The sequence below is a fragment of the Labeo rohita genome, chromosome 5 (assembly GCF_022985175.1).
Source record: "Labeo rohita strain BAU-BD-2019 chromosome 5, IGBB_LRoh.1.0, whole genome shotgun sequence".
In the NCBI taxonomy this organism is placed as follows: Eukaryota; Metazoa; Chordata; class Actinopteri; order Cypriniformes; family Cyprinidae; genus Labeo; species Labeo rohita.
The window spans coordinates 8,264,250-8,282,032 of NC_066873.1; the positions used below are offsets into that span (position 1 = coordinate 8,264,250).

At 36.8% G+C, this 17,783-nt stretch overlaps 1 protein-coding gene across 1 annotated transcript; it reads left to right on the forward strand.

The window, feature by feature from the left end:
* The first annotated feature begins 13 nt into the window (after window positions 1-13).
* tmc2a (transmembrane channel-like 2a) lies at window positions 14-16,331 on the forward strand. The gene is made up of 21 exons (XM_051110673.1): window positions 14-161; window positions 3,760-3,930; window positions 4,092-4,130; window positions 4,400-4,763; window positions 5,710-5,859; window positions 6,864-6,954; window positions 7,355-7,436; window positions 7,633-7,739; window positions 8,449-8,547; window positions 9,153-9,295; window positions 10,557-10,704; window positions 10,974-11,162; window positions 11,292-11,471; window positions 11,562-11,720; window positions 11,863-11,991; window positions 12,080-12,147; window positions 14,588-14,827; window positions 14,927-15,052; window positions 15,131-15,209; window positions 15,304-15,427; window positions 16,120-16,331. Exons 2-21 carry the CDS (start codon window positions 3,891-3,893, stop codon window positions 16,329-16,331), a joined length of 2,769 nt encoding a protein of 922 aa, XP_050966630.1. The 5' UTR covers window positions 14-161; window positions 3,760-3,890.
* Window positions 16,332-17,783: the final 1,452 nt, after the last annotated feature.

A 17,783-nucleotide genomic window follows, 5' to 3' on the forward strand; every position in this document is an offset into this window, starting at 1 on the left:
GCGTTGTATGTAAAATGACCAGATCATTTTAGTCATTCGTTCGGGAACTGCAAGGCTGGTCGCGATATTACAGTTTCCTTTTTTCTTTTTGTTTTGTTTTTGTTCTTTTCCCAGCAGAGAGTGGACTCGTGGAATAGTCCCATGTTATGAGCAGGAAACAGGTAGAAAAATATTTTTTTTGTCCTATGGGTGTGACTTCCCTTAAGATGTAATAATTAGGCTAAGTGAAAAGTTAGGTATATGAACACAATAATACCCTTTTTTTAAGTGGGTACAATGAGATGACATATTTTACTCAAACCACTGAACATTAAAATGACATAGTGGCCAAAGTAGTGACAAAAATGACAAAATAGGCATAAACAAGGTATTTCAGACCACGAACAACCCCAAAAGCGCGATTCTTTCCACAGCAATAACGGACGGGTTAAATATCACTGTAGTAATATTTTTATTATGTAACATACAGTGCACAGCATAAATGAGTACACCCCTTCTAAAACGTAACAAATTCAGCAATTACTCTTAACTCGGATGACATGTTAGGGTTCTTTGGAGATGTAATGTTCCAACAAGCATGCTTGATCAATTACCGAAGAAGAATGTCAAAATTATTTAGCAAAATAAGATTTTCTTATCAAAGTGATAAAATGTTGTTTTGCAAAAATAAGTACACCCTCCTGAAAGTTACTGATTAGAACAAACAAAAAATAATCAGGTCTTCACTTTGTTCTCATGTAGTGAGGAGTGAATTTTTGCTAGAAAAAGAGCAGGAGAAATACCATGCAAGTGTCTCAGAGCCGGCAAAAGCTATGAAAAGAGTGCCACTTTATCTCACAGAGTACGATGCTGTCTGCAGAAGTGACATGGATGGTTGTTGTCACCTCTAGAATTACCTCCTGTAGCCAAAGCACAATGAACTCATTTAACTTCTTCCAAGGCCCATATTTACAAAATATAGACTTCTGGGAATCCATACTCTGGTCTCAAGGGACCAAGTCAATCATTTCGATTTCAAAAGTATCCAAAATGTTCTGGTATTGTTAGAAGAGGAGTACAGTGAGAAGTGGGTAGTAAAGCTCTTCTATAGGGATGCATGAGTGCTGAAGGTGTGAGGAAGTTGTGCTTTATCAGTGCTGTCATGAATTCACACACTGCTGTGTGATGTAATACAAAAAACTGAAACTGAAGATACTACCCTTCCCTCATTTTCTGCATTACTAGGCAGTTTTCAGCATGACAATGAAGATATTCATTCTCCCAAGGTGAAAATCCTTCAGTGGACATGTATTTCAACCAGTCTTAACACTCTTGAGCAGCTGTTGGGGATTCTGTAGAGATGAGCTGAGCAAAACTCCCCATTAAAGACTAGGGCCTTTAAGGAGGTCGTCCTACAGGAGTTAAACAGGACAGATGTGAAAATTTGTCATAAACTTGTACAGTCAATGCCAAGAAGTGTCAGAGCACTTCTTGTGCTTAAAGTTCTGGAGGACATACTAAGCACTGCAATATTATACATTTGCTGAATTAAATCTAGGGTGTACTCATTTCTGCAATCCTTCTTTTAAACAAAATTGGCTAATTTACTTAACTTACAGAAAATACTGCCATATATTTTGTTGTTTTTATTAAGTATATGTTTAATACATTTAAATTTTGCCATCTTTCCATGAATTATATTAGTGATCATTAGGTAAATACATCTTTGTTGCCTAAACAAACATGAATAACTTGCGTGATACTATTTTAAATAGATTTCCGTAATTTTGACATAAATTCTATCTGTTTACCTTTGAAAACAAAAAAACCTGGAAAGATAGGATTTGAGGAGAAAAAGGAGAGATTCTATGTGCTTTCCAGTGAATTTTTAATGGGATATAAGGTATATTAAATCAGGATAACAGACCACAAATGTGCAGTATAATTGTTCTTTTTTAAAACTATTACAGCGGAATGCAAAGTGGAAAAAATAAAAATCATGAGGAAAAGAATGCATAGACTGAAAAGAGCTCTTGTCATAGATATTCTTGATTAAATGAAATTAAATGAAATTCGACAGCTCATTCAGTCGTTCCAATCTTGGTTTCCATTTCGTTTTAGTCTTTTTGAATGGAAGTTCCCCAAACCGGAAGTGCCACCCATAATTCAAAACTCAGTAGGTTCGTCAGGAATATGGTGGATACAGTCATAATTACCATTAGTTTAATACATTTTAGCCTCTCTCTACAGTTCGTATAGGCACTAGGCTGGCTTTATAAGATAGTCTTTTATATTATCAAACATGATTTTTAAATTGATTTCATTTGAATGTATTTGAAACGATCGGTTGAGCATTATGTTTAATGTTGTTATTAAAGTTTTTGTAAAGTTTTATATCTTAACGAAGAGCACAAACTACTTCACATTTATAACTGGAGTCGGTATGGTCTACACTGAAGAGGGAAAAAACCCTTAACCCTTAAAAAAATTAATACAGAAAACTTATGTTGGCTTCCCCCGGTATATTATATATCAGCGGCCAGATATTTATAATATTTACTCAAGGTGATTTGGCTAAAATGATTACCTTGCGCAAGGTGCTGAAAACATAGAGACCACCAAATGGATGCAAGAATACATGCAGGAGTTCGGTAAAGAACACATCCTGTGTGAATTGCCTGGGCATGTTTTCTTTGTTCAACTGGATAGAAAACAACAAAAGTAGCCAATTGCAGTTTGGAAAGTATGCATAGTGCATTTAAATGTGCTATTAATTCTCTTACTTTGAAGCTGATAATGATTGAAGCAATTGTGATCCTCTTTTGGCAGTTCAGTTTAGTTAAACATGAATATATCTTCATTCATACATGGTTGTGGCATGTTAAATAATATTATTCAAATTATTTTTTTGTTCCTTAATAGCTAGTATATACACGTAGATGTGCAGGAATGTTATTAGTATGTGCACACATTGTTTTTGCCTTTACACACTAGTGAACATGTAATGACTCGCTTGTGAAAACCGAGATGCTGTGTCATCTACCAGGTGTCATGGTGCAGACGAGACAGGAGATCACATATATCTGTTTGTCTGCTTAGAGTTTCACTGTGCTTGAGTGTCTGCATTTTAGAATGTGTTTCTGCGTTGAGCAGAAACAGACACCATACATACTACACACACTAGATGCCTTTTGCATTCAAAACATTTTGTAAGCTAGTTTAAAATGACATTGGTAAGAATCCCTATATGCTATAATGATTGCTGACAGCTGTCTGATACTACAAATGTTCATTTGAATTAATTTGTGTTGTACCAATTTCATAGCAGTTTCAAAGAAAGTGCATTCTAAAATGAAAGTGCAAAGCTTAATATACTGTGAAATGTGTTTAATTGTCTTTGAAGGAAAACCTAAACCTTCATTAAATCTTTAAGGTGCCTCTTCTTGTGACAGCAGCATTAGGTGTCATGTGTCCCAATGAGTGAGAGTGCATCGAACAGTTTAATAGATGTGGCGTACCATCCTGTGGGTCATCCAGAATGCTTTGTGATTGTTCCCTGAAACATTGATGGAATTTAAATATGCTCATCTGAGAGGCTAGATTTGTTTTACTTTATGTAAGTTCTCAGATCGTTTTAACATTGTGCTGTTTTTTTGCATTTGTATTCATGTCTTAAATAGAAGTGTTTTTCTCTAAAAATTTTAAACTGAACTCATATCATCTAGACAATTGTTCCAGCTAATTTAACATACTAATATCAATCGCTTTTACACATGTGAGGTCACGTGGTGTTGCTATGGCAATAGGGAGTCAGTTACTGGAGAGCAGCTGCACACCTGTGCAGTAATTTGTTAGACCACAGGTGCAAGAGAAGAAATTCCGAGACTAATAGAGATCAGAAGAGCAGCAGAATGCCAAAGAAAAGTGATACAGCAAGAAAACTGGAAGATGGTGAGTTATAACTTTTTTTCCCCCAAATGTAGCATAATTTACATTTAATAACTCTGGTAGTGATCATTATTTTTTCGTGATAAGTAAAATACAATTCTGTCATCTGCTGATATTCTGTACTTAGAGAGTTTTTTTTTTTAATTATTATTTTTTTTTTATAGTGGGAATAGAAATTGATGGAGATGTGGAGAGTGCTGAAGGTAAGAAAAATGATTATGCACATTTTTTTTTACTTAATTTTCTTTATTTTTCGTTCTTTTTTAATTAGTGGTCCTATGGGGAAACGGCAATATTTATGCTCATAAATATTATATTATGCTCATAATCTAGAAAACACCCATCAGCTAGAACACTTTACACCCCTTTTTTCCAGAATTTGTACAGATCTGCTTGTTTATCTGTATTGCTCAGCAAGAATGTCTTTGTGTTATGCTTTTATGAAAGTACATTTGTGCCATTTTTTACTCAGAGAACAAAAAAACAAAAGGCAAGGGTGCTAAAAAACCAGCAGCCGGTAAGCGGGGCAAAGCAGCGGCCAGTGATGATGGTGAGGATGAAGATGAGGATGGTGAACCTCCTAGAGGTCGTCGAGCGGCCAATAAAAAGAAACCAGTGCAGGTAGATGAGGAAGACAGTGATGACGATATTCCACAGAGGAGATGTGCCGGGAACAGGAGAAGAGGAAAAGTACGTGAGAGTGGACGAAATGGGGAAAATGAGAAGTCCGGCAAAAGAAACAAGAAAGGTGGAAAAAAACAGAAGGATGGTAAGGGGAAAGGAAAAGACAAGGACAATGACAGCGACAAAGATGAAAAGAAGAAAAAGAACAGTAGGTATGCTGACACAAATGGTCACGTGATAGAATTGGATAATTTACTGATAATTAATAGACTTTATTAACTCCTCACTTACACCAAGAGATCACTGAATGTAAGACAAAACGTTTCTAAAACTCCTATTATAGATAGGCAGACTTAAACTTTTCTCTTTTAAAATTCTATTGTAATATTTATTTTCATTTTTCAGATCTAATTTACATACTATATTTCCATATTCTTTACAAAAGTGCTTTGTTTTGTTAGAAAATATGCTCAACTGTTCTAGCCTTTCCCTATAACCGTGACAGTATCATTTTAACTATTCAAACCCATTGCATTTTTAATAGTATGTCTCCCCATACGCTCTAGATGCACACTTGTTAGAGTTCAGTGCAGTTAATCTTCATTTTAAAAGCATATAGCCTACTTTTGTTAAAAAAAAAGATGTAAAAAAAAGTGTAGGCTCAAACATAGGGTTAGTATTATGGGTACAAAAGTGAAAAGGTACATCTTTGTACCTTACCTACCCCTAAACAGTACATGTTAGTACCTTAAAGGTACAATTTAGTACTTTGAAAGTACATATTGGTACCTAAAAGACCCCAGTGACAGAACTATAAGAGAGTGTACACAATGAGGAGGACACAATAAGGTACACTAACAACAAAAATGCAGTATTTCTGTCTTGTTTTTCACTGAGCATATTTAAAAATCAGTAACACTTTATTTTAATGTGTTCCTGTTACATAATGTTATGGTTTGGTTCGATGTTGCTTGTAAATAAGCAAAGTTCTTGTAACATGTAACAATGACACATTAAAATAAAGGATTACCAATATGTCTTACCTTTATAATTCTTGACTTTATAAGATCTTTCTAGTCAAAAAAATAAGACAAAATAATTAAACGTAATAAAGGACTGTAAGAATGAAGCACTCTATCACCTCATGTTCTTTCTTAGTGGTGATGATTCCAATTCAGATGAAGAGGAGGAGTCCATGTCAGAAGGAGAAATGGCCAAACTGATGGAGGAGGTGGAGGAGAAAAAGAAACTGATAGCAAACATCCGGAACAAGCCCTGGCGAATGAGAAGACGACTTAAAGTCCTCAAGTACTGAGGGATCTTATGCAAATAAATGTGATGCAAATAATGTTAAAATAAACCAGTAAGGTTGAAGAGACACCCTTTATCCATGACTAAATTCACAATACAGCATGATTTTCTAAAACAATGCTAAATAACCTGCTAAATAAAAGCACAAAGAACAAATTTTAGTGGAGACATTATTTTATTAAGTGGTTTCATTAAGTTCATTCTTCCACTAGTAGATAAAGTCACTGGCATAATTTAAAGGGATACTCCACACAAAAACTGACCATTCTGTCATCATTTACTAACCCTCACGTGGTTCCAAACCTGTGTCTTTCTTCTTTGGAACACAAGAAGATATTTTGAAGAATGCTGGAAACCAAATAGCTTCACTGTCATGCAGTTTTGAAATGATATTAAGGTAAGTAAATGATGACAACATTTTGGGGTGGAGTAGTAGTTTTATACTTTGTGTGGTTACTGCACTGTAAAAAATAAAAAACACAATTTGTTGAGTCAGCTTAAAATAACTTGTTATCCTGCTGCCTTAAAATTTTAAGTTCAGTCAACTAAAATAAGTTTAGTCAACTTGAAATGTTAAGTTGTACTAAGTAACAACTTACATATTTGTGTTTGCTAAACTTAACAGATGGGTAAGTAACCCAGTTGCCTTAAAATTTGAAGTTGATTCAACTCAAATATCTAAGTTGTCACTTAGTATAATTTTAACATTTCAAGTTGAATAAACTTTTTTTGAGTTGACTGAACTTAAAATTTTAAGGCAGCCAGGTTATGAAATATTTTAAGTTGACTCAACAAATTGTTTTTTACAGTGTGGGTTTAATACTTCAATAGGCCTTTATGACTGCTGTGCAGTGGCACAATAGCTGGTAAACAACTGTTTTACATCAAATTTCTTTCTATATTGTGTATTTCAACTGCAGTATTGTAATAATCAATCATCTTCAAGAAACTGTTTAGTTTGATCTCTTCCTTTTAATTTCTTGTTCTCCTTGTGTCCATAGAGAGGCTCAACAGTTTGTGGATAAATTTGAAGGTGCTTTGGGCAAAGGGAAAGGCAGGAAACTATATGCCTACAAAGTGATGATGATGAAGGTAGGAATATGTAAATCTTCAATTTATCCTTTGTTTGTGTTTTTGTTAAAGAAATAATTGTTAATATTACTATTGCTGAAAATGAAACAACCCTATCTTGAGAAAGATCCAAGATAAATCTAGAGATCAGAATGTCATAGAGTCATAGAGACTCTTTTGACTAGAACCAGTATGCAACCACCTAGCAAACCCCTACCCACAACCTGGAAATACCAATAGCAACAATATACCAATGGGAACACACTATTTAATACCTTAGCAACCACATATTAACCACCCAAGCATTATGATGGCAACATGTGCATAGGCAGATGCCACTGACATGTTCTTGAAAAATGTAAAAATCTAGTTAATTGCAGCCTCTTAATTTTCCCTATATGCTTTGTTCCTCATCATACAGAAATGGATAAAGTTTCAAAGAGATTTTGAAAATTTTAGGACAGCCTGCATCCCATGGGAGCGGAAAATAAAGGAAGTTGAGAGTAAGTACTAAAGATTTTTTTCCCCCCAAAGGAATGGTACATATCACTTCTGATGTCTAGAAAATTATTTCTTTTACTCATACTGAATTAGAAATTGAACCACATTTATGTACATGTTTTCTGCAAGTGACCAAAAAAAGGTATTCACATGAATGTTCCTTACTGTGAGCCCTGGTGATGTTTAATCCACTTGTAGGTCACTTTGGCTCCTCGGTTGCTTCATACTTTATTTTCCTCCGTTGGATGTACGGCATGAACTTGGTCCTCTTCAGCTTAACCTTTGGCCTGGTTGTGATACCAGAGGTCAGTAAAGATCAGTAATATATCTTTCTACCTTATTTTCTTATCTTATTTCTTTAATGGTTCACCCAAAAATGAAATTTTGCACATCTACATATCTAATATGTAGATGAGGTTTTTTTTTAGTTTGGTTTTTTTTTTCATTTGGAGAAATGTAGCATTACATCACTTGCTCTTCAATGGATCCTCTGCAATGTCTTAGGGCAGCGTTTCCCAACTCCAGTTCTTGCGCCACTGCCTGCAGCGTCTTCACACACGGACGAAACTTGCTAGAGGACTGGAGTTGGGAAACGCTGTCTTAGGGGTCTAAACTTCCACAAGTAATCAACAATTATTTAGATGAGATGACTTTTCACTGGAGGAAGCAATATTATTGATTGAGGACTTGTGTTTTAGCTGGAAACAAACACATTTTATTACACACACAGAGTTTTTTGCTTTACAAGACATTAATTGATGGACAGGGGTCGTGCTGATTACTTTGTAGACTTTTTATCAGCTGTTTGAATTCTCATTGGGATGGGACTCTTTCACTGCAGAGGATCCATTGATAAGCAAGTAATGTAATGCAAAATGCAATTGTAATGCAAATCTCTTTAGACAAAGAAACAAAGTCATCTATGAGTACATTTTCAGCAAATTTTTACTTTTGGGTGAACTATTCCTTAAACTATTTAATTATATGACTAAATAATTTGGAACTGTCCACAAGGTTCTAATGGGACTTCCATATGGGTCCATTCCTCGGAAAACTGTGCCGAGAGAAGAGCAAGACACTGCTATGGACTATTCTGTTCTCACAGATTTCAATGTAAGATCATGATGCATGCATTATGCAGTAGGATTAAAAGATCACTAGTGAAAACATTTCTATTTAGCTTTTAAATACAATTTTCAGCATTCTCTAACAGTTTGAGGAAAAAAATAATATTAAAAAGAACACAAATTTCAGAATATCTTTAGAATATATTTTTATGTTCCCTTTTTGACAGCAGCACACTGAAAAAAAAAAAACCTTTGTACCAAATAATAATAGCAAAACATTCATGCAAAGTAAAAATATTATTCATTAGAAAGACTATTTTAAAATGTGGATTATATTTTCTGTTATATAACAAACATATAATTAATACAAAAAAAATTAATACAAAAAAGTGCAGAATCTGAGATATTTCGTTTTATTTTGCAACATTTATTTGACATTTTCTGTTTAAATTAATTTTTTTAAAGGTTTAAATTACATTTGAAACCCTGATTTTTAAAACATTCTCAGATTTTTTGACCCCTCTGTACACATTTCATCACACAAAAATGTGTGATGAAATGATCCCACTATGTCTTTCACATTAATTTCTTATTATAATAATATAAATGTATGGTTATCAATAACACTCTCTGATGCCTTTTCTTTGACAGGGTTACTGCAAGTACTCAGTTCTTTTCTATGGCTACTATAATAACCAGAGAACCATTGGCTTCCTGAAGTTTCGTCTCCCTCTGTCTTACCTCATGGTGGGCATTGGGACCTTCGGGTATAGCCTCATGGTTGTGATCAGAACGTGAGTCCCTCTTTCATTCATTGCTAGATGTGGTAGCAATGACATGAAATGTTCTTGAGAAGTACATGTCACTGTGAATGTCTATGCCATTACCAAAAAGTGTTTTTGAAAGATTACAATTGTTACAAATACTTACTTGATGACAGAAGGTTGTGCAGGTTGAATATAGTGTGTTGTCTTTAATTCTACATCTAAGATGGTTAAAAAGATGAACTGTCTAGTCATATTAGACAGAAAGAATAAACCCTCCAACCTAAAGGTGAAGTGTTTAATATTACTAGTGGAATTGTAGTAATAATAAAAATGAGATCTCCAAACACTAATCCTATACTAATCCTTATACCATTCAGTGATCGATTAAATGTCTACATTTTTATAAATAACATGCATATCTGCAATCTGATTTACATGTTCACCACATGCATTTGAAACAAAAAATCAGCAAATTCAAACAGTAACATTTAGTATTAATATACTATAACAGGGACAAGCTTATGAGTCTTGTCAGAGAAATATGAAGGCATGTTTCCACCTCAGACTAAAATATAGTAATGTAATTGTGAGATTAAAAAGCTTGTAATTACAAGTAGTAGCTATTTTGAGATATAATGTTGCAAAAAATAAAAAAATAAAAATGCAATTACAAGAAATAAAATAGAAATTGTTTAATATAAACTTGCAATAACAGAGTATATAGTCACTATTGTTAGTAAATGAAGTCATAATCATGAGAAATACAATCACAATTGTGGTACTGACTGAAATTGAAATAATGTTTCACTGAAAATCTTCCCTTCTACCCATTAAAATTAAGAAATGACACCATTTTCATTGGTTCTTGTGTAATATTTTTAATACTATAAAATATCGTAAGATTATTGTAAAAATAGGCTACTAAATTTGACTTAAAAGACACATTAACCATATTAGCCTTAAGTTAATTTCTCCACTTACAAGGATTCAAAAGTTTGCATGTCATTTACAAAACTCATGACACTGGTCAAGCCAGAGGTTGAGATGTTACTCAAATAATGATTTTAAATTGGGGTGAGAGTCAAAAACAATAAACACTTCACCTTTAAATACAAAAACTTTTCTTCAGTTATCCGAGAAAAAAGTTCACTACATCATTACTGTATTATAGCATATTGCCAACACGATCGTTGTTATTTTGACTGCAATTAGAAATTGCGCTTCTGTTATCCTGCCGGCGAGAATGGATTCTCTACAAGTGTTGAATAAAGTCCACTCTCGCTGTTAGGATGGCTAAAAACGCAGATGTGGGGGGAGGGGACGGAGAAGACAATGAGTTCACCTTTGCCTGGAAGATGTTCACCAGCTGGGATTATCTTATTGGGAATGCAGAGACAGCTGACAATAAATACGCCTCCATCACCACCAGCTTCAAAGTATGTAATTGTGTGTGTATGTGGAAGTGCTTGGGTAGGTGTTGATGTGTGTGTGCTGACCACTGCAGTTTTTGTTTCATGGTCTGGTTGTCCTTTCAGACAACTGAGGAGGTCAACTCTCTTTCAGACCATATTTCTGCCACTGGTTTGATAAATCCTCTGGCCAGATCAATTGATATGATTTATAAGAGTGTTCATACATGATCTGTAGCTCAAAAATGCTCATGTATGAGTTTTTCTCAATTTGGAAGCTCTAATGCATTTTGCAGGAGTCCATTGTGGATGAGCAGGAGAACCAAAAGGATGAGAACATTCATCTAAGGAGATTCTTACGTGTCCTAGCCAACTTTCTCATCACCTGTACACTGGGAGGAAGTGGCTATCTCATCTACTTTGTGGTAAAACGCTCCCAAGAGTTCGCCAATATGGACAACCTCTCATGGTACGAGAAGAACGAGGTAAAAATAACCACAAGACCGCATTCAACATTTTGTCTTATGTATAGCTAATGTATTGTTTCACTAAAAAGACAAATATTAACACAGAAGCCCAATTAATAATGTAATAACAATAACATTGTATCTTAGCTTGAGATCATCATGTCTCTGCTGGGGCTTGTGGGTCCGATGCTCTTTGAGACCATCGCCGAGCTGGAGGAATACCATCCACGTATAGCCCTCAAGTGGCAGCTAGGGCGTATATTTGCACTCTTCCTTGGCAACCTCTACACATTTTTGCTTGCTCTGTTCGATGAGGTTAATGCGAAAGTAAGTTCTCTGATGACAGCAGTGTTTACTTTCTATTCTTAGTTGGGAATCAGTGATTTTTAAGTGCACAAAACTGTTTTTGGCTTCAAGCTTGAAGAGGAGGAGTCTATAAAAAATGCCAGCATTTGGTTCATGAAGGAGTATTATGCCAACTACTCAGCCAACAACCCAAATGACACAGGCACTCCACCTCCTATCGACCCTGCTGATGTCATCAGAGGCCCATGCTGGGAAACTACAGTTGGAATAGTAACATGTCTTGTGTTTATGTAGCTTCTCCAGCAAAATAATGTATAGATTATATTGTTTAATTGATAAGATGTAAACTTTTGTTTGCACATTTGGTCAAAATCAAATTATTTACCTTAAACCATTCAAACTCTACTTTTAGGAGTTTGTCAAGCTGACTGTATCAGATATACAAGTGACTTATCTGACCATCCTCATCGGTGACTTCTTGAGAGCAATGATTGTACGTTTTCTGAACTACTGCTGGTGTTGGGATCTGGAAGCTGGCTGGGTAAGTCCAGTATATAAGCTTATCACCAACACCCTAAACTGTGGCCATTTAAGGATTTTACATCTAACAGCCTTTTTTTCATTCTCAGCCTTCCTATGGTGAATTTGACATAAGCGGCAATGTGCTTGGTTTGGTATTTAACCAAGGAATGATCTGGTAGGAACAAATGCACACAACATAAAAACAACAGAACATAAAATATAACCAATGGCAAACGTATACATTAGTGCATAGTTTGCTGTGTACAGCCATGACTTTTTTTATGTAATGTGCAAAATATTGCTACTACTTGAAAAAGTTGTCTGCAGTTGTCTGCATACCTTTGAGATTAAATGACAGATTTACTCACAGCTTGTTCTAGTGCAAATGTCTCGGTTACGTTTGTAACCCCTTGTTCCCTGTAGGAGGGAACGGAGACATTACAGCCCAATCACCTCTGAGCTTAAGTAGAAAAGGGCAATGAGAATTGGCAAGTGGAATTTGCATGCTAAGCCACTCCCCCCTACATATGGGTATATAAGGTGGTTGCGTGCATCTGCTCATTCAGGTTTGTGCTGAGGAGCCGAGACGTATCCCAGCATTTAGCGCAGGATTGTGGCATGAGGGATGTAACGTCTCTGTTTCCTCCCCAATGCCCTGAATAAAGGGCCAATGCCAGTGCCAGTGTTTCTGAAGCAGACGTTTCCGGGGTGGGGGGTCTTGTGGAGAATTTTGGAAAAGTTAAAGAAAAAAGGAAACGTAAACTGTGCAAGCCAACACCGAGCCAGCCTCACGCAAATTACCTGACGTTACCCAACACACGGGAGGACAGGGGCTTCACACTAAGATTGTAAAATCTTGCAAAGGTGTTAGGTGTCACCCAGCCCGCAGCTCTGCATATGTCTGCAAGAGAAGCACCATGCACCAAGACCCAGGAGGAGGCAATACTCCGAGTAGAGTTAGCCCTCACTCCTAGGGGCTTGGCTCTCCTTGGCACTGGTACGCCAAGGTGATGACGTCCACCACCCAATGAGCCAACCTCTGTTTGGCGACAGCATTGCCCTTCAAAGAGCTGCTCAGAGCATCTGAAGCTCTGGGTGCATTCCACGTAAATGTGAAAGGCACGAATGGCACACAGCAACACAAAGGCAACGCAAAACCCTCCTCTGGAGGTTGCGATTGCAGGTTCACCACCTGAGCTCGAAAAGGGGTGGTGGGAACCTTTTGGGCACATAACCGGGCCGGGCTCTTAAGATCACGTGAAAATCAGCTGGGCCAAACTCTAGGAACGATACATTGACCAAGAAGGCGTGCAGTATCCACTGCATCGTGGTGGACCGCATTGCAGCCTCTGCTGCAGCCACACTAACTGAGTATCTCTGGGGGTCCTCTCGGTGAGAGGAACACTATTCAGTGAACAGATCCCACTTCAGAGCGCAAAGCTGCCTCATAGAGGGGGCCCTAGTAGTATCTATTACAGCCTGGGGAAGGCCCGTCCAGAAGCCAAACATGCAGGTTTCACAGATTGGGTCGTGGGTGTGAGATCATGCCCATCCTCTAAGAAAGAAGGTCCTTCCTTAGAAAAATCCTCCAGGGAGGAGCTGTCACAAGGAGCTTGAGGTTGGCAAACCATGTTCTGGTGGGCCAATACAGTGCAACCAGCAGGACCTGCTCCTCATCCTCCCTGATCTTGCACAGGGTCTGTGCAAGGAGGCTCACTGGGGGAAAGGTGTACTTAAGTAAGCCCCGGGGCCAGCTGTGTGCCAGTGTGTCCATGCTGAGGGAAGCCTTGGTCAAGGAGTAAAATACCTGGAAGTAGGAGGACTCCTGGGAAGCAAACAGGTCCACCTGAGCTTCCCCGAATCAACTCCAAATGAGCTGGACCACCTGGGGATAGAGTCCCCATTCTCCAGGACAGGTGAGCTGTCATGAGAGCTGCACGATTCAGCTCTCCCGGAATGTGATCGGCATGCAGCGACTTGAGCCATGTCTGACTCTAGAGGAGGAGATGGCGGGAGAGTTGATGTAAGCCACCGTCGCTATGTTGTCTGTACGGACTAGTACATGCTTGCCCTGCAACATCGGCCGAACATTGGCCTGCAACATCGGCGAAGAGCAAGCATCACTGCCAGCAGTTTGAGGCAATTGATGTGTCATTGCAGTCGAAGTTGGAGCACTAGATCACTGTGCTTGCACAATAGATCTTGCGAGTGAGCGAGCCAGTTGTCGAGATTACAGTAATTTTGGCGTGCTGTGAATCCATATAATGTCTAGCAAAAGTTAGCAAAATGGCTGACATCATTTACATCATATTCATTATCAGAATAGTGATCCCAAAATGCATTGCGTTGAGCTCAGTAATAAACTCTAAAAAGTTGGGAAAAGTCGATAGAAATGTTGATTATACTGAAAATATTGCATTAAATACTAGAATAATTAATAAAATAATTCATCTAATTGAACATATTATTCCAATGTTTGTTTGTACCTCATACTGATAAACGTCAATTTTATAACTCTGCATTAGAGTACATACCAAACATTGCATACCAAAACAAGAATTACCCACCGTACTCTTTTCTACCTGTAGATATTGAACTATTTGTTTGTTTTTTAGGATGGGAGCATTCTATGCTCCTGGTTTGGTGGGCATCAATGTATTGCGGCTCCTGACCTCCATGTACTATCAATGCTGGGCTGTAATGGCCTGTAACGTCCCACATGAGAGGGTTTTTAAAGCTTCCAAATCCAATAACTTCTACATGGGCCTGTTACTGCTCATCCTCTTCTTGAGTCTCCTGCCTGTGGTTTACACCATCATGTCATTGCCTCCCTCCTTTGACTGTGGACCCTTTAGGTATCAATGCACACACACAAGTTCACATATGCACAAAAACACATGCACAGAATACCACACATGAATTTTTATTTCCAAATTTGCTCCTGTTTACCACAGTGGGAAAGAAAGAATGTTTGACGTCATTATGGAGACCATTGATCTAGATCTACCTGCGTTTATGGGTACGCTCTTCGGCTACGTAGCAAACCCTGGACTCATTATACCAGCAGTTCTTTTAATGGTGTAAGTGAATTATTAAAGTTTTCACGATCACCTAATACATGCAAAATCCCTTACAATTTTGCTTTCTATTTCTAACAGTCTGGCCATTTACTACCTGAATTCTGTGTCAGAGGCTTATAAGAACTCCAACATGGAGCTAAAAAAGAAAATGCAAATGGTCAGTATTGTTTATGTACAGATTCACAACAGTAAGTTTTGTTATATGGCAGAAATTTGTTTAGCTAGTGTGTGCTTCTAAAATTAATTTCTAGGCAAGAGATGAGGAGAAGAACAGACGGAACAACAAAGACAGCACTAACCAGGTGATGAAGGACCTGGAGGATCTACTTCCAAATCGCTCTCTTGCGCCCCCTGTTCCTCCGGAGAATAGTGCAGGTGTGTATTGCACAGAATGTTGTTACTGACTAGTCCTACCTTTGCAACTGATTATCAGATAAGCTTTTGCTGCTACAAATCAAATGTTTTGAAAGAAACTAATACTTTTATTCAGCAAAAATCGATTAAATTGATCAAAATGAGATTTACATTGTTACACAAAATTGTATTGCAAATAAACAGTTTTTTTTTTTTACTTTTTATTCATCATAGAATCTTACAAAAATAATTCATTAGCCAGCACCATTTCAGCTGTGATAATAATAATAATAATAATAATAATAATAATAATAATAATAATAATATGTCACTTGAGCACCAAATCAGCATATTAGAATGATTTCTGAAGGATCATGTGACACTGAAGACTGAAGTAATGGCTCCTGAAAATTCAGCTTTGACATCATAGGAATAAATTGCATTTTAAAATATATTAAAATTGTAAACATCTCTTTTAAATATTTATAATGCTTCACAATATTATTGTTTTTACTATGTTTTTAGTGCAGCAAATGCAGCCTTAGTAAACAAAAGACAAAATTTCTAAAACATTTAAAAATCTTACAGACACAAAACTTTTGAACAGTAGTTGATCATATGCATTTGAATAATTAAAAAAAAAATGTGCAGAAATTATCAAAAAATACAGTAAATCTCTCACCCCTCATTCCATTTGTTTCTTCCTGCTTTAGAAAAAAAACATGACCAGGGTGGAAAATCTCCAAAAGTGAAACCAGGCACAGCTGGAGGTGGTGTGCATCTGCAGAAAGATGTATCACTTGCGTCAGCTAATCCTAATGCCCGGGGGCCTGTGACTCGAGCGCCAGGCCCCAGGGGACCTGGTCCCCTACCTGGCCAACCAGGGGCAGGCAGGGGTCAAGGGCCACCACCTAGACGGCAGTAATATGTGATCTATTCATTATTGTGTGCTCTGCCAGTCTACAAGCTGTAAAATTAATGTAAGCATTGGTTGTTTTATTAAAGAAATGGATATTTTAATTATTATATTGTTTGCTGCTGGACACTTCTGCAGAAATTTGGAAATATGTATGATATCATACATTTTCATACAATATATTGCATATATACATACAGTGGCCCCAAAAAGAATTTGGTCACTTAGTCACATCTAAAAATATTTTAATTTAACTGCATTAGAATTTAATTGCATTACCAATTTGCATATTCAAGCAAATGGCAGAAGTTTTCTTGAAGCTTCCCTAACTTTACTGAAACATTTTTCCATGACTTTTATCTATGTCATCTGGCTTTGGTCATAATATTATCTAGCAAAGTCTTCCACTGTCATCAGACATCCAAAAGTGTCCAAATACTTTTTGTCTTCATTTTGAACAGTATATTGATTGTTTTGTTATTTAAAAAAATTGTGAAATGTTTTACTTAAAAAGCATGCTCTTGAATTTTTATTTTAAAGAGGACATCAGATGCCTATTTTCCACAAGTTGGTATGATTCTTTAGGGTCTTCATGAAATGTCTGCAAAGTACTTTAATTAAAATCAATGGTCATGTAAAACAACATCCTTTTTACCTTGTCAAAAACAGTTTTGGTCACATCGTTCCATTTCTACTGCTCACTCCACCCCTCCCTAGCAGGCACCGGACATCAATATAACGTCAGGTTGACGTTGGACCAGACATCAGACAGATGTTGCATTTTGGTTGAGAATGAAAACTCAGTTGACATCAATATTTGATGTTGACCTAACACTGGATTTTGGTTACACAACCTAAAAACAGCAAAATATCAATGTCAGCTGACGTCTGTATTAGATATCAAATTAATGTTGACATTAGATGTTGCATTGACATTGAATTGTATCACAACCAAAATTTACTCAAATATCAACGCCTTATGACTTTGTGTGCCTGCTGGGTCTCTTCTGTTGATTTTTTTTATTAATTTTTTTTTTTTTTTTGTATTTGGTGGCGCATTACCATCAAAAGCAAAACTAATCCACTGCGTCCTCAGTGGCTTTCATGTCGGAAGAAAAAGAAGACTCTTATGTTCACTTTTACATGCAACTACAAAACACGTGCAGCTGCAGCTACAGCTGCTCAGGTGCAGAGAAACTGGTGGACAGCTTACAACTGGCTGAGGGCTGAAATATACTAATATAGGACAGTCCGTCAGCGGTCATGGGTGGGGCCTGAGCAGTATGACGTCATATTGATCAGAAAATCAAAATGGCCTGACAGTTGAGACTGTTTAGGTTTTTGGGGGATTAAAAAAAAAGGAGTGAATGGGTTTTTATCATTGTAGGGTGGTTGTGTCCACATACTGTTAGGACACATTTTTATGTAAACAGCATAAAAATAAGTGAATTTACTTAATGT

Excerpts from the sequence above, each read along its gene's own strand:
- tmc2a (XM_051110673.1), top strand. The coding sequence starts at position 3,891 with ATGCCAAAGAAAAGTGATACAGCAAGAAAACTGGAAGATG. Across the intron at positions 4,131-4,399 it reads AGATGTGGAGAGTGCTGAAG|AGAACAAAAAAACAAAAGGC; the intron begins GTAAGAAAAATG and ends TTTTTTACTCAG. Across the intron at positions 15,210-15,303 it reads TAAAAAAGAAAATGCAAATG|GCAAGAGATGAGGAGAAGAA; the intron begins GTCAGTATTGTT and ends ATTAATTTCTAG.